The sequence below is a fragment of the Mya arenaria genome, chromosome 5 (assembly GCF_026914265.1).
Source record: "Mya arenaria isolate MELC-2E11 chromosome 5, ASM2691426v1".
Lineage (NCBI taxonomy): Eukaryota > Metazoa > Mollusca > Bivalvia > Myida > Myidae > Mya > Mya arenaria.
This window is the reverse complement of record NC_069126.1, coordinates 45630693-45657067: the sequence shown is the minus strand read 5'-3', so window position 1 is coordinate 45657067 and position 26375 is coordinate 45630693. Positions and strand designations below refer to the sequence as shown.

The following is a 26375-nucleotide window of genomic DNA, read 5'->3' as shown; positions in this document are numbered from 1 at the left end:
GTCAATTGTATAAAATGGTTAAACTTTGGTTTGGTCTTAATTAGCCAAAATGTTTCTTGTAAGGTCAATAATTATCGAACATGTCACATTAAACTTGGCTTTAAAGGATAACCGTGGTTAACGTATCCAAATTTTATACTATTGGCTACCGTTTTCAATTATTTTTCTCGTTTTTAATGTGTTGTTCTTTGTCCATTACATCTTAAAGTGATACTTGTATTTAAAATAAATAAATACACATGCATTACAAATTGATAAATTTTGCGTAATACATCTAAAACTCATTACTGAATAATGCCTTAATGAAAAATATTAAATACTTAATAATAAGATTCTAACATTGTATATAAAGGCTGAAAATGCAAAAAGTAGTAAATGACTGGTTGGTCCTAAAAAATTTACAGTAATCAACCATCGTCTCATCAAGTAGAAATGCCGTGTTTTCTGCACCTTTCAAATTATACACGGTTTCCGTCATACGAACCATTCTTTTCAGTATTTATTTATCCTTTTCGGTAAATCAAAACAATTTTATCATTTGTGGTACGTCTTATTTGGGAGTGAGTAAGATTGTATCTTAAAACATTTATTGTTATGGACAAGTGTGAGGTTAAGCACACAAAAAATATTAAACCATCATTGAAATAAAACACTATATCACTGACCGTTTCAAGGCGTTTACAATGAAGATAATCGTTAAATATGTGTTGCCTTGTGCCGTCGTGCGTCCCTTGTTTAGTGCTTATTCGGTATTAATTCTCGCCGTTTTAATCATAATGCTGAGAAAAAAGTTTGGCTTCCCTGTTTGACTTCGACGTGTCCTTTGTATTATAACATAGGGGCAGTTGGTTTCAACAATAAACTGTCGTTTACATAGCGTCTAAATAATTCGTAAGTAATGACAGGTGGAACAATTCACCTTATCTATAATAAAATGATATGCTTAATAATTGTTTTGTTTTGTAATACGATGATCTCTCATTACTACTTCCATGTATATCCAATATCTCGCCAATCGGCTTTCAGTTAGAACCGTGTTTGTTATATATGGAGCTTTGGCTGAAGCATCACGCCCTTTGTTATGATATTGTTTTCCAGTCGTGACCTGCAATGTGTCAAACGTTCCTAACGCGATTGCTAACCAATCAGTGGTTGACGTCAACAACTCCGTAACATACGAATGTAACGCAACATACAACCACCAAGCCGGTGACCTGACCAGATGGTGTTTAGCAAATGGAACATTGAACGGAACAGAACCCGTCTGCTCTGGTATGTACTAATCATACTTGTAAAGAAGAAAATATACCTTATTGTTTGAAATGTATCACGAAGAGCCTAAGTACCTCAACTGTGACAAACCAAAATATTAAAGAAGCAAAATACAACCTTAATCTTTAGTCATTGATTTTTGTTCTTCCTTTAAAAGCGATGGAATTAAAGATCCGATTTTTTTAAGAGGAAGCAAGTTTGTTAATGCATTACTTCTGCTGAAATTATCCAAAATAAAATATTTTAAAAAAATGTTTAGGAATTTTAAATATATTCTTGAATTAACCTAGCCAAAACATCGCCGATCGGCCTTTAAAAAAAACTGCATTTGATCGCTAATAATTGCAGTGTCATACCCTACACTACAGTTATATGGAGCTTTGTCTGAAGCAACTCGCCCCGTGTACGCCTAATGAAAGCATCACTTTAATGGTATTGAATTCCAGTCGTGACCTGCAATGTGTCAAACGTTCCTAACGCGATTGCTAACCAATCAGTGATTGACATCAACAAATCCGTAACATACGAATGTAACGCAACATACAACCATCAAGCCGGTGACCTGACCAGATGGTGTTTAGCAAATGGAACATTGAACGGAACAGAACCCGTTTGTTCTGGTTTGTACTATAGCATACTTCTAATGAAGAAAAAAGCAAACCTTTCGTTGTTTTCAAAAGATAGCGCAATAGCCTGCAATGCTTCAACAGTGGCAAACCAAAACATGTTTTCATAGTAACTTTAAGAAACAATGTTATATGTTTTTGTCATCATACTAGAAATGTTTCATTCGAAAAAAACATTAGGAAAACAGTCAAAATATAAACAGAAGTAAAACACATTCAAGCATGGAGACCGCTGTGTTTTTTGCAGTAGCAAGAAACTGTTACGTCATTTCGTTTGCTTACCTAGTACTAGAACATCCCATCTTTCGTACACCTGAAGCACTTTTATTAGCTATTATCTATATAAGAGGAAGTGACTTTATTGTTTGCATGAAAAGAGTCATTGTTCTACTATGTATCCACTGCATAACATTCCACATTTTTTATTTTTGAATGTTCCATCAAGCGGCACAAAATGCCTGTGCAACATTGTCAATTTAAATATATATCAAAATATATTAATTGACATAGTCAAACACACAAATACAGTGGTAGAAAAATGTTCTGATATTTATAGATATTGCCAAAACACAGTAGTTTTCGTATCGCATGGATTTCTAAAGGTATTTACTACGATGAACTGAACAAGTGTAAAATGTAAAAATTGCTGACACTGAAAAGCATTTGGTTCAAACTTTTCCCAACAGCGCATTCAGAGATTTCATTTTTCAACAGCAAAAAAAACCCTTAATTCTTTGAATTGTTGGTCTTTATTTTGAAGGGATGGAACATAAGCCTGGATTTTCATAAAGTTAACAAACGTCAATCATGATCTTCGTAACAGACTGTTGAAAAAATTTACCTCTGAAAAATCAAACCGGAAGTCAACTAAGTTAATGAATTTCTTCTGATGGAATTTAATATCGTGAAATATCATAAAAATAAATGTGTCGGGTGTTTAAAATCACCAGATATAACTATAAAATACAAATGTTGAGAAATCCCGAGCTAAGGGTGCATCAAGGTTTGTCAGTGTTTTATTTCTTGCTAAATCTTTACTATTGTTGAACTAAATGGACACTCAAAAGTAATGTAAACGTAGACGTTTGAGTTTATCCTTAGCAAAAATATCATTTCTTCAATTACAGTTATAATGAATACACCTCTTATTTACTATAATACCTATTGCCCTTGCTGGTGCTCACTTAAGAGAGACATGTATATGAACCAAACGTCTGAATACAATTTGTTTCATAAAACGAATGTTTTTTCTTCAGATCAAACTTCAACCGCTACACCAACGAGTTCCACAACAAAATCACCAGGTATGTTTCTATTTAGAGAAATTCTGAATAGCGTTTTAACATTTCTGAATTTTGCCAACGGACATAATTATTATATTTTATTTCTACTTCTAAACATCGTAGAATCACAGTAATTTAATATAAATAAATATATATATCAATTTAAATCAACGTGCATTGGCAGTGGGGTTTAATTTCTCCTATTATGTCTTCCCATTCATATTGTTTTTGCCTTGTCCGTCAGTCAGACTGTCAGTCCGTCAGTCTGCACGTCACACTTCGTTTCCGCTCAATAACTACAGAACTCTAGGTACTTCATACTTAGTATGCTTGTTGGTCACGACTAGAAGATGACCCCTATTGATTTTGAAATCACTAGGTCAAAGGTCAAGGTCGCCTTGACCTTGAGGTAAAGAAACGGTTTCCGCTTAATAACTAAAGATCCTTTCGGTCAAGGAATTTCATACTTGGTTTGCTAGTTGGTCATGACTAGGAGATGAACTCTATCGATTTCAAGGTCAAAAGGTCAAACGACAATGTTAGTTTCAGGTAAAAAACAATATGTTTGCGGTGACCTTAAGCTTAAAAATGGTTTCTGCTCAATAACTAAAGAACGCTTGTACCAAGGAGGAACTTTATACTTGGTAAGCTAGTTGTTCATGAATAGTAGATGACCCCTCTTAATTTTGAAATTAGTAGGTCAAAGGTCAAAGTCACCGTGACCTTGAGGTCATGAAACGGTTTCCGCTCAATAACTAAAGATCCTTTTGGTCAAGAAACTTCATATTTGGTATGCTAGTTGGTCATGACGTTTATTATTTTGGCCAGCGGACATGTTATGTTGCATTTCTACTTCTAAAAATCGTAGAATCACAGTATTATATGATAAATAAATATCATTTTATATTAACATACTTGGGCAGTTTTGGTTTAATTTTGTTTCGATGGTGTTTAGCAAATGGAATCTTGAACGGAACAGATCCCGTATGCTCTGGTTCGTTTTAAATCATTTTATTATATAAAAGTTTGGAAACAGCATTATATTTTGTAATGATATTAGATTTAGATCATTGGAAAAAAGACTTTTTTAATTACATTAAAAGTACCCACAGAAGTCAATACGCATAGACGCATGGAAACCACAGTTTTATTTTAAGTAAGAAGAAACAACTTCACTTTGTTTGCTTACCTAGTACGAAGGGCATTCAGCATTTCTGGCAACAGACGCTCGTTTACACTGTTTAACATTCCAGAACTTTTTTGATATTTACATGTCCCATTTATCGGCATAAAATGCCACTTGAACACTATTTTATGTAAATCTAAACAGATGGTAAATATAGCCATTGAAATAATCAAACACTCAAAAACAGTGATTGAAGGATTTTATGACATCTATGAAAGTGCATCAACACACTAGTTTTGGTTCGGCATGGATTTTAGAAATACTAATGTATTTCGTCTAATGAAATAGAACAAATCTAACAACTTATGCAGACTCCGAAAAACGTTTGGATCAATTTTTTTTTATAAATATCGTATTTTGAATTGAAAATTCGTGTTTGTAAAAAGGACATGTTTCAGCAGCAAAACACGACTAAATCATTAGTCATTTTAGAAGCGATTAAATTGTAGCACCGATGTTTATAGAATTAACAAAAGTCAAACATGGTCTACGCTACGGACTGTTGAAAACAAATGGTTTTGTTGCGAATATTTTCATATTATTACTGCAAAAAAGCGTGAAAACATAATTATATTGGAAAAGCAGAATGGAATGCCTTGAATAACATTAAACAGTATGATGTTTTAGTTATCAATGAAAATGACAAAGCAGGAGCTGTAGTAATCATGGTTAAAACACAAAATAAACATATTCCTCAACATATCTTGAATGACCGAAATTAACAGTTCCCAACAAACCCACAGATTATTAAACACATAAGATACAAATATGTTTGGAAAAAAAATATGCCTCTTATCTGCAAAAAAATTAAGTTTTGATTATTTTTAAGTGAAGGTAGGAAATATTTATGGATTACCAATTACCGAAAGGTCATAAGAGCTTAAAAATAATAATGCAAACCACCTTTTAAAAGGCGACAATGCTTTTATTGCATAAGTATCGGATTTAGAACTGCAGTGACTCCATTAGTCAGACTCACATATTAGGCAATATGGTTGATATATGTTTCAGTCACAATATGTACAGTTCCATCCATCGCATATGCTTCTTCCGTACCGCCACATCCTCATACGGTTGCAATCGATGTGGCTGTCACATTTGCTTGTGACGGCGGTTACGAACTTTCCGGTGACGCAACAATTTCCTGCCAAGCTGATGGGAGTTTCAATGGCACTCATCCGACCTGCTCGAGTAATGACCAATATTTATATGAAAAGTTACAGAAATAAGCTCAGTAGCCAAAAGTTTAAACATAAACTTTTGTAATTTATGTTTCAAGATATATGTTTTGAATACATTATCAGCTATGAAAGTTTAGGTACTATATCTGAAATACTGTTAAATTTGCATGTGAATGTGATTTAATTCGTATGGGTTTACATATTAAAACAAACGTACGTATTACAATAACAAGCTGCATAGTATTTGTACTTAAGAAGTTGTAAATTTGATTTACTGATTGAACACTTTAGATACATATGTTTTGTTACTCTTCATTTATTTTGTATTTTATAGTGTTTAATATTGGTGTTCAGGATTATACAAGTGAATAGAGTTAGACAGAAGTGTTGACGTACAGTCACACTCGAGTCTACGGCTGCTTGTTTTCAATACTGCTTTAAATTTGTAGAATATTTGTTGTCAGTTTTTGGTCTTACAATGACCGTTTTCGTACATTACTGACATCTGTCTTTTAAGTTTTCGCGAATCAAATACAAATTTTTTATCATCATTTCATTTTCAAAGAAAAACTCTGATGACTGTTTGCGTACACACTGACACAACCCATGCATGAGGAATTAAACAGACTATTATTGTATTAATGTGTCCACTTTTATATATGAATGATCGTGTCTCAACCAAAACGACAGTTTCTGGTGTTTTAATACTTCGGATGAAGTGTGTGTCTCCTAACGATCTGTATGCGACAACGTATTGTTCTCTTTTCTAGGAATAAATTGCACGGTACCATCGGCTGCAAATGCGAACAAATCGCCGAATCTTATGATCGTCGATTATGGAGTTTCCGTCACATACACATGCATCAGCGGTTTTGACCTTTCTGGTGAGGCAACAATTAAATGCTTATCCAATGAAACCTTTGAGGCCTCCGTTCCATCATGCGCAGGTATGTATTGACGAAATTCGTCTGAAATCGTGTTCATATTATCCTTTCTTGTAAGCCAACCATGTACACCCATAATAAAATACGAATAGACAAGTGTGTTGCTCTTACCGAATTTCGATCAACAATCGATAGCGACTTTAAATGTCCGCATTCGTCAAGTGGGGAATCTAGTGATTTCATGAATGCAGGAGTGTACGATATGCAAAATCTATGTAACATTTTAGGCTACGGGGCATGTCGCTGTAATTCTTTTATGGTCCTTGATATAGTGTCACTTTAATTTCAATTTGTGACACGTTCATTTCTTAGAAACTATCTGTAAATGAAGTAAAATATCGCTTACTGCTTGGCTGATGATGTTGAATGCATACATTATTTGGTATCGAACATTATTATCAGGGTTATGTATGGGACACTAAGTTTTAATCTTAGCAACATAAACGAATTGCTTAAATAAATTACATATGTTCAGTACAAAACTAATTTTACTTGATACTCATACTAATACATGATGTTATATTCCAGCTACAACTCGAGAGAGTTGCGGTAAGTTCATGATCTTTTCTTTCCTTTCAAACAATGATGACCCGTTCAAGAAATCCAACCAATAAATGAGCAAGTTCCATGCATGACACATTTACCATAATGTTAAATTTCGATGCCTGACCCCATATCATTTCACCATCAGTATGCCCCCCTCCGAAATAGGGGGAATATTACTTTGCACATGTCGGTCGATCCGTCGGCCCGTCCGTCGGTACACCAAAGCATGTCCGATTGATAACTCGACAATCTCTACACGTCTGGTCACTAAACTTGACATTAAGGTTGAGCCAGACTAGAAGATGACCCCTATTGATTTTAGGGGTCATCGGGTAAAAGGTCAAGGTCACTGTAAACTTTAATGGTAAAAGGCTGTCAAACCTTGTCCGAGTGATAACTCAACAATGCCTAAACCTATGGTCATTAAACATGACATGGAGGCTGGGTCTGACCTGTAGATCACCCCTGTTGATAAAAGGAGTCATCGGGTCAAAGGTTAATGACACGGTCACCTTGAATGCTACAAAATTGTCCGAGTGATAACACGACGATGCCTGCACCAATGACCCTGGAACTTGATTTGGACGTTGGGCCTGACCAGTAGATGGCCCTTATTGATTTTAGGGGCCATCGGGTCAACCGTCAATGTCACATTGACCTTGAACGTAAACTCGACAATTCCTGGACCTATGGTCATCAAACTTGACTTGAAGGTTAAGCTTGATCAGAAGATGAACCTTATTGACCTTAAGGGTCATCTAGTAAATGGTCAAGTTCACAGTGACCGTTGACGTGAAAATAGTCACAAAACTTCTCCGAGTGATATCTCAACAATGCCTTGATATTTGATAATCAAACTTAATATGGCGGTCGGGCCTGATCATTAGATGATCCCTTTTTATTTTAGGGGTCATCGGATAAAAGGTCAAGGTCACAGTGACCTTGAACGCAAAAAGCTCGACATGTACCTCAAACTTGACATTTAGGTTGGGGTGACCATTAGATGACCCCTATGCATTTTGAGGTCATAGTGTCAAAGGTCAAGGTCATTACTCATATTTATTATTATAATTTACGTCATATTTACTTATTTCTTGCTGCTAAGAGGATACATTTTAATATGCAAATATCAGTCATCATCTGAACATGAATAAAAACTGTACCTACTATCCTCACATTATGAATGGTCATAATCTTACAACTGCCCCAAAGGCATCCAGTGTCAATAACAATTCTGCTGTCCTGTCGGTCCATTCAATTGCCCAAAAAATCCTGACCATATGGCGCTCAGGGGGGATTATGTTTGACAAACATCTCTTGTTTGTTACGCATTTGCTTTCGCATAACTTTTATGCATAGTTTAGGACCGAAAGTTCATCTTACATTAAGTAATTACATATAATATATTTATTATATATTTACTCATTAATTTCAATTGTGCAGTATATGAATACCTATTAGAGAAACACCAATAATGATATGTGTTAGCAAGTATCCAAAAATACATAATTGTTGGTCGGATACTGTAGCAAGTTATAAAACGAGGAAAGGTTTAATACCGTCTTTGATTTTACTTAATACATAGGTACACGGGAAGGCATTCTCAGGAGCTACGTTGTTAATAAAGACTTGATCATCAAATCAATGAAGCTTAAAAAAATATGATTTTAACTCGTTTTACCGTTAATGCATCCCTTCTAAAATGACTTATTTAGCATATAGATAAGTCGCCAGCCTTTAATTTCTCTACATAAATAACGTTTCCAGGTCTTCACCTCGCATTTGGCACAAGTGCGGGCGATACAACAAGCCCAAAGTCAGATGACAGTTGTCGAGTTGAAATTGCAACAAACTATAACATACCTTTCATACGTGGCGCGGGATATAGGCGGGTTTATGTAAGCCTTTACTAGATTTATTAGTTATGAATATGGTTTGAAGCGTATTTATATTACATACTTTTTAGTTAAATAACTCTTTTTCTTGTTCCTTTTGATATTTGTCTTCTTCTTCTTCTTCTTCTTCTTCTTCTTCTTCTTCTTCTTCTTCTTCTTCTTCTATAATGCTTAAATATCAGTTATCACTTTGATTTACAAGGGCTTAATATGTCGTCAATGATGCCTTACTACATTCCAGATTTGTCCAAATGGACTTATGTGTTTAGGTCGGAAGTATGAAGGATATACAATACCGCAAAGAAATAGAAGAGTAAACTCAGAGTTCGCGGGGTCGTTTTGTCTAGCTCCTTATTTTACTGACTTGAATCCGAATAGCGCCGGAAATGTATTTTACCAAGTTTACGATAGCCTCAGCTCCGATGTCGACCAGACAGTTTATTCTAAAGTAAAGGCATTAGTTGCCACTCAGTATAACACCACGAACTTCCTGCCACAGTACATTGTCAAAGCCACATGGGATCAAATTCCCCGATTTGGTGGCCCTGATTCAGAGGTAATGTAGAAATAATGTTATATTGTTTGTTTTTTGCTCATGACAGCAAATAAAAATTATTAGAAATATTAGTTTTGAACTAATGAAACGACATTATGATTTTTTTTTCACATAAGTTCCATGTCTGCATAATTATAAGAATTGAATTTAACGTTTTTACTTCATTAAGATATATAGTGAGGTTGTGCACATAGACTGGTTTAAACCTCAAGTAAATTTACATTTTACTGACCGTTCCAAGGCGGTACCTAACAATCCTTGATAAACACACCTATTTATTTATATAGTATATATGTACTGTGTTGTTTGTTGAGTTTTGTGTTGATACTCCATGTTTCTTGTTTGTGATTGTCTGTTTTTGTGTTCTACGCTTTTGGCGTTTACCCAGTGCTATTAAACGGGGTTTATGTTTAAACTTTTGGCTACTGGGTTTGTTTCTGTGGTTTTACATGGGAATATTTATCCAGAAGCAAAGTTTCTACGGCGTAATGCATAACTAGTGAACGCATTTTATTATATCATCGCTCATATATTACCGCTCATATACTGTGATACACATGTCAAATAAATCATAACGCAGGATTTAAACTACAATTTATTTTATCTATGCTTACCGGCAGTTTAATTTTTCAGAACGTGACATTTCAAGGTATCTATACCACAGACGGTACCCATGCGTATGCACTTTATTCATACCTGTCAGAAGGAATGAACTTCGAAAATGGTGATCAATTTATAGGCTATATCAACGATGGCTATGCTTTTGGTGAATTTGAAACTTCGGCTGATGGCTCATTTTTACGCCGCCCGGACGCGAATTTGGAACTTTCTGGTGCTTCAGGTGTGTTTTATCACTTAGAATAGGCTTTACCATATACAAATCGGTCGTTGATGTATTGAAAACGTTGGTATTTACAAGTAATCTTGTAATAAAAGCCATACTTATTAATTCAAGTTTGAATATATTAGTTTTTCAAAACTCTCCCTATTTCAAAAAACAGTGGAACTCGGTTTTCATTTAAACACTTGAAAAAAAGAGTTGAATATCCATTTTTCCAAGTGTATAGGTTATTTTATGTCTTATGTGCTATTAAGCTTTTGTTGTATATATATTTTCCAGGATGCATCGGTGGGGCAACATATGACGTTTCAGTAGATGAAGCGACTCTACGCAATAGTAGATTAGAATGTCTTTCATGGCATAAAAACGAATCTGTCAAAAAGCGCTCTTATGTTGATCAATCAAACCAAATGCCTCTATGTCCTTGCTTTTACGAGTTCATGTGGTGGGATCCGCGGTTCAGTTTATGGAATAGGGAGTGGCAAAACGGAGATGAGGTCATCAGCGTTCCATTAATTACAAGTCGGAGGTCTGTCTTCTATCCGAACGGAAAGGTGACATGTTGTTCCTGTATAACTGTGTATTCAAAATATCGTCAGAACGAAATAAAACAGAGGGGATCAATCCAGGGTTGTTGTTTTTTTCAAAAAATCATTTTTAATGAAGTCTGTGTTTTGTAATTCGTTCTTGTTTTCAGAACTGTGCATATAACTGGCGCACATGGTCTTTTATCGGCTCAGGGAAGTGGGCTGGCACATTTACAAGATACAGCGCTCTTGTTGATCGTCGAAGTTATGCAATCGAGAACACGTACTATAAACGTGTTTGCTGCGATAAAGCCGATCTTTGCGAAAAGTATTGGGACGTAAGGCCTGTTGCTCGATCGTGTTATACAAGATCGCCATTTACTTTGAGAGGTCAGTAATGCAACACTCATCCTACTGCGTTTATTGTCATAACTATTTTCTTACATTTCATTCTGATTGACTATTTTGGCAAAGAATAGTCGACATGATGGGCGTACTGTACTTAAACAGAGAATATACGATATTTACATGACACTAAAGCAATTAATGAATATTCACCATTATAGTAAAAATACTATTTTAAATCGTGTATATGTTTATTAAGGATCGCTGTCTCAGAAATTGATTCTCCCTCCCAGCATGTATTTGTTTATTAAGGATCTCTGTCTCAGAAATTGATTCTCCCTCCCAGGCTGTATTTGTTTATAAAGGATCGCTGTCTCAGAAATTTATTCTCCCTCCCAGTATGTATTTGTTTATTAAGGATCTCTGTCTCAGAAATTAATTCTCCCTCCCAGCATGTATTTGTTTATTAAGGATCTCTGTCTCAGAAATTGATTCTCCCTCCCAGGATGTATTTGTTTATTAAGGATCTCTGTCTCAGAAATTGATTCTCCCTCTTAACATATATTTGTTTATTAATGATCTGCCTCATAAATTTATTCTCTCTCCCAGCATGTATTTGTTTATTAAGGATCTCCGTCCCAAAATATGTAAATTTAATGAAGATCTCCACCCTAGAATAGATTCTCACTCCCAAAATGTATTATTTTATTCGGGATTTCCCTCCCAAATGTTTGTTTATTAAGAATCGCCATTCCAGATTGTAATCCCCACTCAAAGAACATATTGTTTATTAAGCAACTCCCTCCCAGATTTTACTTTGACCAGCGCTATTGCGTTCATATCCCCGCTAATGACATCAGTCCCTCAATTCATTACTTAAATAAAATCTTAAATTTACAACAATTGTCCATTATTTCATTCACGAATTGTAAAAAATATACTTCATTTCAATTAAGAAAACCTTATAGTAATCCTTTCCCACACATTCAGTACATAGAACGACCCGACTGTAACCGGAAACATTTTTCCAATTGACGTTACAATGACGCAGGAAAGATTAACAACTTTAAATCACTTTCAACCCTAATTTAAAACACAAATGACAACAATACATTTAACATATCATAAATTTACAGTTTCTAAAATGTTTTACGGCACAAAACAAACAATAACAAGATAATCAATTTTCAAGTATATTGTTATGCGATGATTCGCGATCCGAAAATATCCGAATATGTTACGTTCATCTGATGATAACCGCGATTTCCGAAAGGCAATTAATTTAAGAAATGGAAGTTGAGGCGTAAATATTTGTTTATAATGGTTATCTATCTTAAAAGTAATTATTCTTTAATGTATTTGTCTGTTAGGGATCTCCCTCCCAGACACTTATTGTGTATAAAGGATCTCCCAGAATGTATAGTCTATAAGGGTTCTTTCTTACTGAATGTAAGTGTTTATTTAGGATCTCCCTCTAATCCAAAGAATGTAAATGTTAATTATTGATCTCCCTCCCAGAATGTATATAAGGGTTCGTTCCCACTGTATGTATTTTCTATAAGGGTTCTTTTTCACTGAATGTAAGTGTTTATTTAGGATCTTCCTCCAATAAAAGAATGTAAAGGTTAATTATTGATCTCCCTCCAAGCATGTAATAATAATCATAATGATCTCTCCCATAATATAATTGTTTATAAAGGATATTCTCCCAAGAATGCATATTTTATTTAAGATTTGCAACCCAGAATGTAAGTGTACATCAAGGGTTCCCTTCTCCGAATTTAAAAAAAGTAATAGTTTGATGTTATTGTTTAATTAATGATGAAATTAAGGATCTACAGCCCGGAATGTAAATGTATGTTAATGACCCTCCTCCCAGAATAAAATTCTAAATTAAATATCTCCCCCCACCTCAACAGAAGGTTATTGTCTTAGACAATAAAGGATATATGTATAATATAATGTTTAATGTTTATTGAATCATTTTGTTTTATAAATGCATTATTCTTGCTCTGGTACTCATACAAGAAAACATTATAAGTATAATTTAGTGATTAATTAAAATGATGTATAGGTATCGATGTATCCTGCCATTGGTATGCTATTTGATTTAAAAGTAACTTTTAAATGTATATCTAAATAACTTTGATTTCGATATACGTATATTCACATTGAAGTTATAGTTGAAAACGTAGACATATAGTGCCTTAAGCCTGAAAAAATGCTATATAACTATGGCAAAGTGCCATAACCCTTATAGGATACCATAACCCTGACATAGTTACATAACCATGACATGATGCTATAATCCTGACACAATGCAATAGTCCTGACATAATGCCATTACCCTGACATAGTGCCATATACCTGGTAAAGTGCCATTACCCTGACACAATGCCATATACCTGACATAGTGCCACTAACCTCAAACATCGATAATTTATAGAAACTGTTGTTACCATGTCTTTTACTATATTTACGCAATTGTCAACCGTTTTTTTTAGCTCGTGGTTCTGGTAATACAACCCTGACATAGTTACATAACCATGACATGATGTCATAATCCTGACAAAATGCCATTAACGTGAAATAGTTCCATAAAGCTGACATAGTGCCATCAACCTGACATATTGCCGTATACTTGACATAGTGCCATAACCCTGACATAGTACCATAAAGCTGACATAATGCCATCAACTTGAAATGTGCCATAAACTTGACATAGTGCCATATACATCACATAATACCATAAAGCTGACATAATGCCATCAATATGACATAATGCCATAAGCCTGACATAGTGCCATATACATGACATAATAACATAAAGCTGACATAATGCCACCAACCTGACATAGTGCCATAAACTTGACATAGTGTCATATGCATCACATAATACCATAAAGCTGACATAATGCCATCAGCATGACATAGTGCCATAACCCTGACTTAGTGTCATATACATCACATAATACTATAAAGCTGACATAATGCCATCAACCTGACATAGTGCCATAAACCTGGCAGTATGCCATCAAACTGACACAGTGCCATAAACCTGGCATTGTGCCATAACCCTGGCATAAGGCCATAGACCTGACAGAGCGCCAGATACCTGACATAATGCCATAGACCTGACAAGTGCCATAACTCTGACATAGTGCCACAATCCTGACAAAATGCCATAAGCCTGACAAAGTGTCATAAACCTGGCATTGTGCCACACTCCTGACATAATTCCATAAGCCTGACATAGTGTCATAAACCTGTCATAGTTCCATGCACCTGACATAATGCCAAAAACTTGACATAGTGCAATATCATGGTAAAGTGCCATCAATCTGACATAGTGCCATAAACATGACATAGTGCAATAGCCCTGACATAATGCCATTACCCTGACATAGTGCCATAAACCTGACATAGTGCCACTAATCTCAAATAGCGGTAATTTATAGATACTGTTGTTACCATGTCTATTATTATAATTACGCAATTGTCAACCGTTTTCTTCAGCTCGTGGTTCTGGTGATCCCCATATTAATACATTAGATGGGAAAGGCTATACATTCAACGGCCACGGTGAATACCAGTTGCTTAATATCCCTTCATCAAATTTGACCATACAGAGCAGAACACATCGTGCCGTTAAGGCAGATGGCAACGCATCCGAAGCGACGGTGTTTTCCGGGTTTGCTATTCAAGGAGATGAAGTTTGGGCTCAGGTAAATAATGATTCCGTTTCTGCAAACATTTTAAATGGGAATTTGTGGCCACGTATCTATTTTTTTAATATAAAGGCTTATATGTTTTATCTGTACACAAACTATTTGGGGGGGGGGGGGGGGTATCACTAAGTCAAATGAATGAGACACACTCAGAATCATGCAAAAACGATGATTGGCAAATGTAATTAAATCGTACGACACAAGCTGTGGCCACCATATAATATAAATGAAGTGTTGCGGATGTTACCACTGTGCCACCAATGAAATAGAAGTAAATAACAACCTTAAAAAACATCATTGCAGTACTTTTTCTTCATAAACCAGCGTATGAATGCCAATATACGTAATCGGTGCGTGAGATGCATCAAACGGTGGGCAAAATAATGAGATAAATAAATAAAACTTCCAAATAAATCTCCGAAAAGAACAGAACATTTCAGTGTAAAATCGTATATTGTTTCCCTCATGACCATAGCAAATTTGTATTTAAATACGTCCTTACACTGAAATCGATTTTCCTACATATATTTATTGATTGTAGTGCTCGCTGATGACAGTTTCGCCTACATTATCGTCTCGTTATTCCTATTTCAATTAGTTGATTGTGCAATTTTCAGGCGGAACTAAATGCAGCCAAAACTGGAATTTTACTGTTCGTGGGCAACAACAAAAGTAGCTGGTCCGATTTCACGGACACGTACAACAATGAAACTGCAGAAGAAGTGATAAGAAATTATGAAGGCATTATAGTGTCCGTTTCCCGAAATGACTCGCGAGCAATAAAAACCAGAATCTCGATTGTTTTAACAGATTTAGGTGAGTTGTTTTAATATAATAGTGTGGTATTTTGTTCCACTGCGCGTTGGTTAAGCGGTAATCAGGAGTTCTATAATATATGTTAATATCACAATACCAATGTGTACGATAATTTAGATATTTGAAGGAAAAACATGTGTGGTCGGTCAATACGGAGTTTCTTAATCGAATGTTCTAATATTGACAAAAATCATTCAAGTAACAACGCTATTCATTATGGTGCCACGTCTTTAATTATAACTCTAGTTTTATAGAAAAGAAGGCAGTTCATGATGGCAACGTCATTCATATAATTTATATAAATTGTTTTTTTCTCCATTGTTTCAGGCGTCACCTTTAATGTTTCACTTGGTTCAAGGCTTCTTCAGATGGGCATCAGCATGGACGCAGATTTGAAGAACAAAGACGCAGTGGGTCTTCTGGGAAATTACAACGATGATCCACATGATGATCTTGTGCCTAGAGATCAAACTCAGCCAATTACAGACACATCTGAGAGTAACATATTCCAGGCTTTTGGACAGACGTGTACGTTTATATTTTGCCTTACCACTGATTCATGTCTGTGTAACATTTATTCTGCATGTTCACCTATACAATCATTGGAATTAAACAGTTTATGCTAACTATTAGACACAACCAGCTAAGAGCTCTTTATATAAACAAAATATACTTTTCTCAGCCAAAAAAAAATAATTTTGTCCTAACTGATCCTAATATGTATGCACACAGTTCATTGTTATGGACAAAGGTCCTTTTAAGATGTATTGTGTGGTTGATGCTTATAGGTCCTTGTTCTTTAACAAGCTTTTCCGGCTAATGCAATTGTTGGAGTTCCTGGTATAATATGTAATACTTTCTTAATTCTAAGGGATGACGACTGAAGCAGAGTCCATATTCAAATATGATGAAGGGTTTACACACCGTAATTTTTCTCATCCGGAGTTTACACCGCAGTTTTTGGAGGAAGCGAATCAAACCAAGATACAAGAGGCGAATACAACATGCAATGGAAATATCCAGTGTATTTTTGATTTTGTGTTCACCGGGGACAGACAACTCGCATTGCAAACCGGAAGTACTGAGGAATTAGCAGATGAAGCGATTGCAGATGCAAGTAAGGACTGAAGTTTGTATATTATCATAAAACATCTGAGTATGGCCCAGTGTGACTTAAATTAGGCCGACATTTCTGTCAATGGACACTTCCAATTAAAACCTAACTAATATTGTCATACTTTTGAAGTAGTTTGTGCCTTCCCAAAAATACTGTTCAAAATTGTATTGACAATCATAAGTTACTTTTAGATTTACACAGCAGAAACGAAAACTATGGTTTTGTATCGGTTAATTACTGCAGGTCTTAAGAGTGCGAAAACAGTTTTCTCCTGATAGGCTTAAAGTGGGTTCATTATCTTTCTGGAAATGATAATCGTGCATGTTTTATTTATAATGAATGGCATTAAACATTATTGTATTTCAGCCTTAAGAATGTTAACTGTCGAATTATTTCTCTTTGCAGGTAACGTGGTACCAAATATAACAGTTGTATCAGGACTTACAACGGATAATGAAACCGGCCAGCACTTTTTAAACGTTGAAAAGGACACAGAAGCTAGTTTCATAGTAAACGGAGAGGATGACGGAACAGTTACATATGAGTTTGCTGACAATACTGACAACGTAGCAGCATTTTCTGATCCTGCCTCAGGGAATGGGAAGGAAATAAAGTTTACATTAAGTAGCCTTGACGTCGTGAAAGTCAGGTTAGTGCAAAAAAAACATACTATGTTCAAAATAACAGATCTTTATTATTATTATTATTATTATTATTATTATTATTATTATTATTATTATTATTATTATTATATTGACTATATCGATTGTTAGTTTATAAAAATAATATAATAACAATATAAAAAGTGAGGTTTGACTCGGAAGGTTGTTATTGACTTGCGTAGATTTCTTTAGCCTGCTACAAACAATCCATGTGATTTGATTATGACGTTTTCGATAAAAAACAGTCCTAATCTCCCTTAAATTATATACATTTCAACTGGTTTAATAATAGATGTGTTCACTTTTATTCAAATGGCGCATTGTTTTGATTTATGACGTCATTTGAACATCGCGCAAATAAAACTTGTTTACAAGTGACGTCATCACAGTGAAAATCGACCGTATTGCAAGAGGATTGCTACAGGACATCCGTTGTTTCAATTTGTATTGCTATACACATGCAACGAGGCCAAACAGACATGTTTTATTTACCCTGGCTCAGTATCAACAGTTTTGATGCAACATTTCGTTCATGCAATTTCTTGTGTTATCAAGAATGCGTTTCCTCGTTACAACTTCAAAGTTTGGCACAATATCTTATCAATAATATTTTCAATATTTAGCGTCTTTGTTCGTGATGACAAAAACGTAACCTCCTCAGAAATTGAGGTCACAATCATCTACTGCAATGGTTGTACTGGAAACGGCCAGTGTAATTACAATAGTCACAGAGAAGGAGAGGGAACAGATAGCTTCCGAATTGCCGTATGCGATTGCCCTTTCAATTGGGAAGGTACCGAGCTTACGATATGATTATTTAAACACTACTTTCTTTTATATCAATTAAGACCACGTTAATAACGTTCGTTATGTGCGTCCTACTGCTTTCTGATCTGTTCTGATCTGATTTTTAAATTGTACTTGTTATTAAACATAAAGGAAAAAAAACGTTATCAATCCGTTAATTATAAATATATATTACATTAACAAGTGCAAGTTTTAAATGCTAACTGGTTATTTTAATAAACGTGTAATAACGATAAAATATTTTGTAGGGAATGACTGCGAAACGGACTTTAACGGCTGTGCATCCGACCCTTGTGCTATTGGTCAGAATTGCTCGGATGTTCTTGCTGTCGATCACATAGAGAATGGCGATGCTTATACCTGCAGTGATTGTCCGGATGGATACGCTGTCAGAGGAACAAAATGTGAAGGTAGGCTTCAAAATACGAGTGTGGTAGAACTATTTGAGTATGTCATTTTTCAAAGGATGTGAAAATTTAAGAAAAAGCACAGTTTTAAAGATTATCATTACATCTTTTTAAAGGCGCACATTTCCCAAAAAAAGCTTTGGCAAAAAGATTTATTATAGAAAATACATTGTATTTAAAAGCTATTTTGTTACGGCAAGGATAGGCGAAAGATTTTTTAATTCCGAGAAAACCTAAACTATTTTAACTACAGTTCCCATAACAGTAAGAATCAGTACATACTCTTAAAGCTCCTTAATTCATGACTGACCATTGTCATGCATTGACTAGTTAGTTTGGGGATATTTATTAGGACTATGGTCCATTTAATATTTCAACATATTAAACCATACATAAATGTTTACCTTTTGTATGTATGAAGTCGATCGGTCCGTATATTATTAAATTTAAAAATTAATCCAGTTTTGTGGCGTCAGCGGTCCTTAAAATATATTTGGCCGGTCTGGACTTGTCACGCTATAATTTATGGACCGTTGACGTCATAAAATTGGTGAGTACGGCTTAGCAATTTTCACAACGGCGAAATCTTGAAAGTTTAAAATATTCATGCATTATATGCTTTGTTTAATAAAACACATCAAAAGCGCTTTAAAAATAGTGAACGGTAATATAAAATGTTTGGTATAAACAATAAATGAAATATAACCTAAGGCCAAATCGCATTGTAGAACCGACCATTCAACCCCTAAAGGTCCATATATCTGCACACACTGACAACATACAATCTTCACACACAGACAACATACAAATATGCACACACAGACAACATACAAATATGCACACACAGACAACATACAAATATGCACACACATACATATATCTTCTGCGGGGATGACTTGCCTGTCCTTACAATTATATTATTTAATATATATATACGCTAAACTATTAAAACAGTGAAAAATGAAAAATGAGCAGATTCATAACAAAAGTGAACGATGCCCTTAAGATAGGACGTGAATGTGAATTATTCGCAATATGTATTGGTGAAACGTACGGCATGCAATCGCATCAAAATATGTATCACCTTCGCCTTATTTCCAGATATTGACGAGTGTAATACCACCACTCCATGCAATTCCAACAGTGTTTGCACCAATACGCTCGGTAGTTACTACTGCACGTGTAACTCGGGCTTTAGGCTTTTAACTTCAGATAGAACAATTTGCCTTGGTAAGTTCAAGTAGCTTCAATTTGAGTATCATTTGTTACTAGAAGACATGCTACAAGAAAAAAAGAAAATTATGGTTATTATTGTTTATGTTAAATTATGTTAAGCGAGTAATCAGTTTTAAAGTTGGTGCTTCAAAATACATGTTAATAAAAAAATCTGCTAAAGTCAGCCTGTCTTATTACTGAATGTATATAACCCACAAATGGGAATGCCTAATGACCCCATAGTATATTAGCATGAATATGTTGTTGTTTTCTAAAAAAAGACGTAAAAAATAGACAGAAAGTTACATAAAATGTTTTTTTGCCTTAGACGTTGTAACTATCCATGTTTTGTTGAAATGAAAATCAAACTACAATAACTTTATGTTAACTGAACCTTTAGTTATTATCATACAACAAGCAATGCGCGTTCAAATGTTATAAGGCTAACATGGGATCTTCAGGCAACAACAATTTACATTTTGATTATTTGAGTTCTCACAAAACAGCTCATTGGTAGGTCGGGGTCCTTAAGTCATAACGAAAGGCTGAACTTACATGCACATATTTATGAGTCAGGGTCCTTAAGTGATAACGGATGGTAGAACTTATACGCACGTATTTGTGGGTCAGATTCCTTAAGTATTAATGGATGGTAGAACTTATACGCATATATTTGTGGGTCGGTGTCCTAAAGTGATAACGGAAGGCTGAACTTATATGAACACATTTGTGGGTCGGTGTCCTAAAGTGATAACGGAAGGCTGAACTTATATGCACACATTTGTGGGTCGGGGTTCTTAAGTCATAACGAAAGGCTGAACTTACATGCACATATTTGTGGTTCGGGGCCCTTTAGTGATAACGGAAGGCTGAACTTATATGCACATATTTGTGGGTCGGGGTCCTTAATTGATAACGGAAGGCTGAACTTATGTGAATACATTTGTGGGTCGGGGTCCTTTAGTAATAGAGGAAGGCGGAACTTATATGAACAGATTTGTGGGTCGGGGTCAAGTGATTACGGAAGGCTGAACTTATATGCACATATTTGTGGGTTGGGGTCCTTAAGTGATAACGAAAGGCTGAACTTATATGCACATATTTGTGGGTCGGGGTTCTTAAGTGATAACGGAAGGCTGAACTTATATGAACACATTTGTGGGTCGGGGTCCTTAAGTGATAACGAAAGGCTGAACTTATATGAACACATTTGTGGGTCGGGGCCCTTAAGTGATAACGGAAGGCTGAACTTATTTGCACACCTTTGTGGGTCGGGGTCCTTAAGTGATAACGGAAGGCTGAACTTATTTGCACACCTTTGTGGGTCGGGGTCCTTAAGTGATAACGGAAGGCTGAACTTATTTGCACACCTTTGTGGGTCGGGGCCCTTAAGTGATAACGGAAGGCTGAACTTATTTGCACACCTTTGTGGGTCGGGGCCCTTAAGTGATAAAGGAAGGCTGAACTTATTTGCACACCTTTGTGGGTTGGGGTCCTTAAGTGATAACGGAAGGCTGAACTTTTATGAACACATTTGTGGGTCGGGGTCAAGTCATTACGGAAGGCTGAACTTATATGAACACATTTGTGGGTCGATGTCCTAAAGTGATAACGGAAGGCTGAACTTATATGCACATATTTGTGGGTCGGGGTCCTTAAGTGATAACGGAAGGCTGAACTTATATGAATACATTTGTGGGTCGGGGTTCTTAAGTAATAAGGAAAGGCTGAACTTATATACACATATTTGTGGGTCGGGGTCCTTAAGTAATTACGAAAGGCTAAACTTATATGCACACATTTGTGGGTCGAGGTCTTTAAGTAATAACGAAAGGCTGAACTTGTGTGCACACATTTGTGGGTCGTGGTCCTAAGGTAATAACGAAAGGCTGAACTTATATGCACATATTTGTGGGTCGGGCTACTTAATTGATAACGAATAGCTGAACTTATTTGCACACCTTTGTGGGTCGGGGTCCTTAAGTAATGGCGGAAGGCTGAACTTTCATGCACAAATTTGTTGGTCACGTTCATTAAGTGATAACGGAAGGCTGAACTTATATGCACATATTTGTGGGTAGGGGTCCTTAATTGATAACGGAAGGCTGAACTTATTTGCACACATTTGTGGGTCTGGGTCCTTAAGTAATGGCGGAAGTCTGAACTTACATGCACACATTTGTTGGTCATGTTCATTAAGTGATAACGAAAGGCTGAACTTATATGAACACATTTGTGTGTCAGGGTCCTTAAGTAATAACGTAAGGCTGAATTTACATGCACAAATTTGTGGGTCGGGGTAATTAAGTGATAACGAAAGGCTGAACTTATATGCACATATTTGTGGGTCGGGGTCCTTTAGTGATAACCAAGGGCTGGACTGACAAGTGTATATACAAACCAGCATACGTAGATGACACATGTCAACATAGAACATACGTGCATTATAATTCGCAAACGACAAAATATGTAATGACATAACAATATCAGTCGATTTTCTTTTCGTCCACCATGTTGTTGATCATATCACGCGCAGCTTTAATACTATACATATATTAATGCTCGAAACAATTAAAATCGAGACGTATCAGCGACCGCATAATATCGGTACAGTATCGACAACCTCCTTTTAGTCTCATCCTTAATTGTGATATGTGTTTGTCGAATATCAAATTAGAAAAAACTATGTCACTGAGTGAAAGGGATTTGAATAGATAATTTATTGAACAACTTATAAACAAAACAGATGGAAATATTTTTCAGATATAAATGAGTGTAATGAGGCCACCTCTGAATGTGATCAAATATGTGACAACACAGCTGGTTCCTTCGCATGCAGTTGCTTCCCGGGGTTCAACCTGACGGGCTCTGTGTGTACTGCAGGTATGATCTCTAATTGTATTAGCACAACCAATAGTGTTCTATGGGTATGATACAATATTATTAGTAAAACAAATCGTTTACTCAAGGTATGCTCTAATAATATAAGCATAACCAATCTTGCACTAAATGCACTAATTACACTATCAAAAGGAATCGTGTACTGAAGGTAAGCTAAAATAACATAGACATAACCAATCTTGTACAAAATGCTCTAATTAAATAAGCATAAGGAATCGTGTACTAAAGGTGTGATAAAATGATATAAGTATAACGGGTAAGCTAAAAAAAAATAGCATAATCAATATTGTACATAACGCTTTATGCTTTAGTTAATTAGCATAACAATCGTGTACGTAATGTATGCTCTAAATATATAAGCACTACAGATCTCGAGTTAAGCTATTTATTGGCTTATATATTTCAACTTCGATTTATCACTATACCACAAGAAATTTGTACATGTACATTATTTTAGTTTATTCTTCTATGGAAAAGTGTGTTTGTGCATGCATGTTTAACTTTGATTATTATGAAATACAGAATCATTATCATATATTTTTTCCTGTAAATCACAATGTATCATTTGGAAAATAAACTTGTTTTCGGGGCAGTTGTGCAAAACATGCAATTATTTGGGTATATTATTTTTGTATTTTTTATTGTTACATTTTGTATCCACAGCGACAACCCCTGATGTGTGTAATACGATCGACTGTGACGGTGCGAATGGGTGCACGACGGACGCCGACAACAATGCAAAGTGCTTCTGTAATGCAGGATACAGCCTCATACCGGAAAATAACACGTGCATAGGTAAAACTGTTGACTGCTGCATTTGAAATAATGTGTTTGCAAGTTATCCCGTTAAAGAATGACCAATATGTACGAGCATTTTAAATGATGATGCTTGAGTGTCCGTAGAGAAAGAACATGTAGGCTACCAAAAGAATCAGTAGAATGTCCATTGTATTGACTTTATCAGTATGGACTTTCTTGTTTAATCAGCGTGTAGTTAACGACGGGGAACTATATTCGATTTAATAACCATGTCAAGTGTTACTTTGCTTTAAAAATGGTTTTAACTATTTTCAGATACAAATGAATGCGACAATGGTCCTTGCTCCCAAACCTGCTCGAATTCCAAGGGTAGTTTTAGATGTGGCTGCTTGACAGGATATCAACTTGGGGCAGACAGAGTGTCCTGTACACGTAAATACACATTGAAGTTTTCATACAGTATTAAAGTATGCTCTTTACACAGTTTGGGATATAATACTGTGTTTTTACAATAAGTTTGGTTTAACGTCGGAGTTAAGTATGAGAAGATATGTATAAACATGGGCTATGTTCAGGAAACATACTCAAACGTGAATATAACAGAGTGTCGCTATAAACATAGATCAAATATGTACAAACTAAATGTATGATTACTGAGCGCCCCTAATTAACCTTTTTTGGTAACTGACTATTACAGAATGTCATTTCCAACCTTCTGTGATAACTGACTGTAAAACAATGACCCTTTCGAATCTTTGGTGATATCAGACTATTACAAAATGCTCTTATCAAACCATTGGTAATACCTTACTAATACAAAATGCCACTATTGAACCTTTGGTTATAACTGACAATTACATAATGACCCAATCCAAACTTTGAGGATAATTGTCCATTACAGAATGCCATTATCAAACCTTGGTGATAAGTGAGTATAACAGTGATGAATGTCTTTTACAGAATGTCCCTATCCAACCTTTGGTGAAAACTGTGCATCTACCTGCCGATGTGGAAGAGGGGCAAACAGATGCGACTCCGTGAGGGGATGCGTCTGCAATTCTGGATGGCAGGGGGTCAACTGCGATGCGGATATTGATGAGTGCGATACGCCAAATGTTTGTAACGATGCCAACAAAGAGTGTGCTAATACTATTGGGTCTTACACGTGTTCATGTCTAAGTGGTTATAACAAAGCCGCGAACGGAACATGTCTTGGTAGGCTGAACCTCATTAAATATTATACCACACATGTATAGGTGCCTTCCTTGTATATATAAAGTCGATCGGTCCGTATATCACTGTATTTTCATAACACAAATCCAATTCTATGACGTCATCGGTCTATATCCTATTTTTGACCGGTCCGGACCTCGGCAGAAATATTATATTGACGGATGACTTCAAAAAACTGGCGAGTGCGGCTTGCAATTTTCACAACGGCGAACAATTGTCGCGTGTAAATATTTTTTTGTGGTGTTCAGTTAAACACTTCAAAATGAATTGTTATATAAATGTTCGGTATAATATAAGAAATATAGCACATCACTTCGGGCCGTTTGGCATTACATGGACCGGCCAGTCAGCCACCGAAAGTGAATGGACCTCGGCTAACGCCTTTGTCAACTTTCGGTCCTTATAATGTCATATAACCCTTAGTGGTATGTACTATTTCTAAATAAGTTGTGGAAGTATTTTTAACATATGAAGAATTATTGATTATGAATATACACAATGTTTCTGTTTGGTTTGTTACATACAGACGTTAACGAGTGCGAGTCAGACCAGCTGAACACGTGCGAACAGTCGTGTACCAACTCTCCCGGAAGTTTCGTTTGCTCCTGTAACACGGGATATAATGTGGATCCAGGCAACGCTTTGATGTGTGTCGGTTAGTTTAAAACGTATAAACATGATAACTGTTTAATGATATGTGTATTGTAAACGATACCTGTCAGAGCGCTACAGGGACGTCCGTAAAAATTGAGTACTCGCTGACCTTTCCGCATCTGTAATGTTTGAACGAGAAAGGGAAGGTACTGGACGAAAATGTGCTTCATCATTTACCTGTTTCTTTTGGCTTATAAACTTCAAAGTAAACATATTATTTCAGACTATGATGAGTGTGATGCAGGAGTTTCCGGCTGTCAGCAGAAATGCCTTAATTCAGTTGGAAGAGTTAGCTGTGAATGTTATTTCGGATACCGTTTAAATGACGACAGGAAGTCCTGTTACCAAGGTATACTTTCAACATTCTACACTAGTTATGAAGAAAGACAAAGTCAATGAGTTTAAATTGCCAAGATTTTTTTAGAATATTCAATTGGAATATGATGTGGAAGGCATTTCAAAATAATGCGGATTTTGGACAAGGTATTATTAGAAGCTTGTCGTTAAAGACAGAAGACATACTTGTCCGGGGCTCAAACGGAAATTGTGTTACATTCGAGTGCATTTATTTGATACATATGTTCTAGTGCAAGACGTGTGTGCTGAAGAGTTCGCCAACTTTGGTTGCTCCCATATATGTAAGGTAGAAAACCAGCAGGCATTCTGTCTGTGTGAAACGGGCTATGAGTTGTCTACTGACACCAAAACATGCATAGGTAAGAAATTTACTGTATTTGGGAAGTTAAAATATGTTTACAACAGTCAAACAGTCAGGTTATAACAATATAGATTAACCACATTTATTCTCAGAAGTTTTGCGGACAAATCCGGAGAACTGACGGAAATGTAACGTGTCTAACATGTCAGGTTGTCT

The 26375-nt window shown here is 35.7% G+C and overlaps 1 protein-coding gene across 2 annotated transcripts in view; it reads left to right on the top strand.

The window, feature by feature from the left end:
• Positions 1–26375, top strand: part of LOC128234050 (uncharacterized) — a 72429-nt gene that overhangs the window by 31491 nt on the left and 14563 nt on the right. For both annotated transcript variants that reach the window (XM_052948008.1, XM_052948007.1), the window contains exons 42-67: positions 1099–1272; positions 1719–1892; positions 3155–3202; positions 5379–5558; positions 6319–6495; positions 7021–7041; positions 8806–8936; positions 9175–9489; positions 10123–10330; positions 10610–10884; positions 11028–11247; positions 14719–14927; positions 15548–15746; positions 16074–16274; positions 16618–16863; positions 17269–17512; positions 18149–18318; positions 18581–18742; positions 19841–19969; positions 22718–22837; positions 23519–23650; positions 23930–24046; positions 24575–24829; positions 25374–25502; positions 25725–25850; positions 26089–26217. In XM_052948008.1, the coding sequence (XP_052803968.1) occupies positions 1099–1272; positions 1719–1892; positions 3155–3202; positions 5379–5558; positions 6319–6495; positions 7021–7041; positions 8806–8936; positions 9175–9489; positions 10123–10330; positions 10610–10884; positions 11028–11247; positions 14719–14927; positions 15548–15746; positions 16074–16274; positions 16618–16863; positions 17269–17512; positions 18149–18318; positions 18581–18742; positions 19841–19969; positions 22718–22837; positions 23519–23650; positions 23930–24046; positions 24575–24829; positions 25374–25502; positions 25725–25850; positions 26089–26217 (4491 nt within the window). The remainder of the gene's footprint in view (positions 1–1098; positions 1273–1718; positions 1893–3154; positions 3203–5378; positions 5559–6318; positions 6496–7020; positions 7042–8805; positions 8937–9174; positions 9490–10122; positions 10331–10609; positions 10885–11027; positions 11248–14718; positions 14928–15547; positions 15747–16073; positions 16275–16617; positions 16864–17268; positions 17513–18148; positions 18319–18580; positions 18743–19840; positions 19970–22717; positions 22838–23518; positions 23651–23929; positions 24047–24574; positions 24830–25373; positions 25503–25724; positions 25851–26088; positions 26218–26375) is intronic.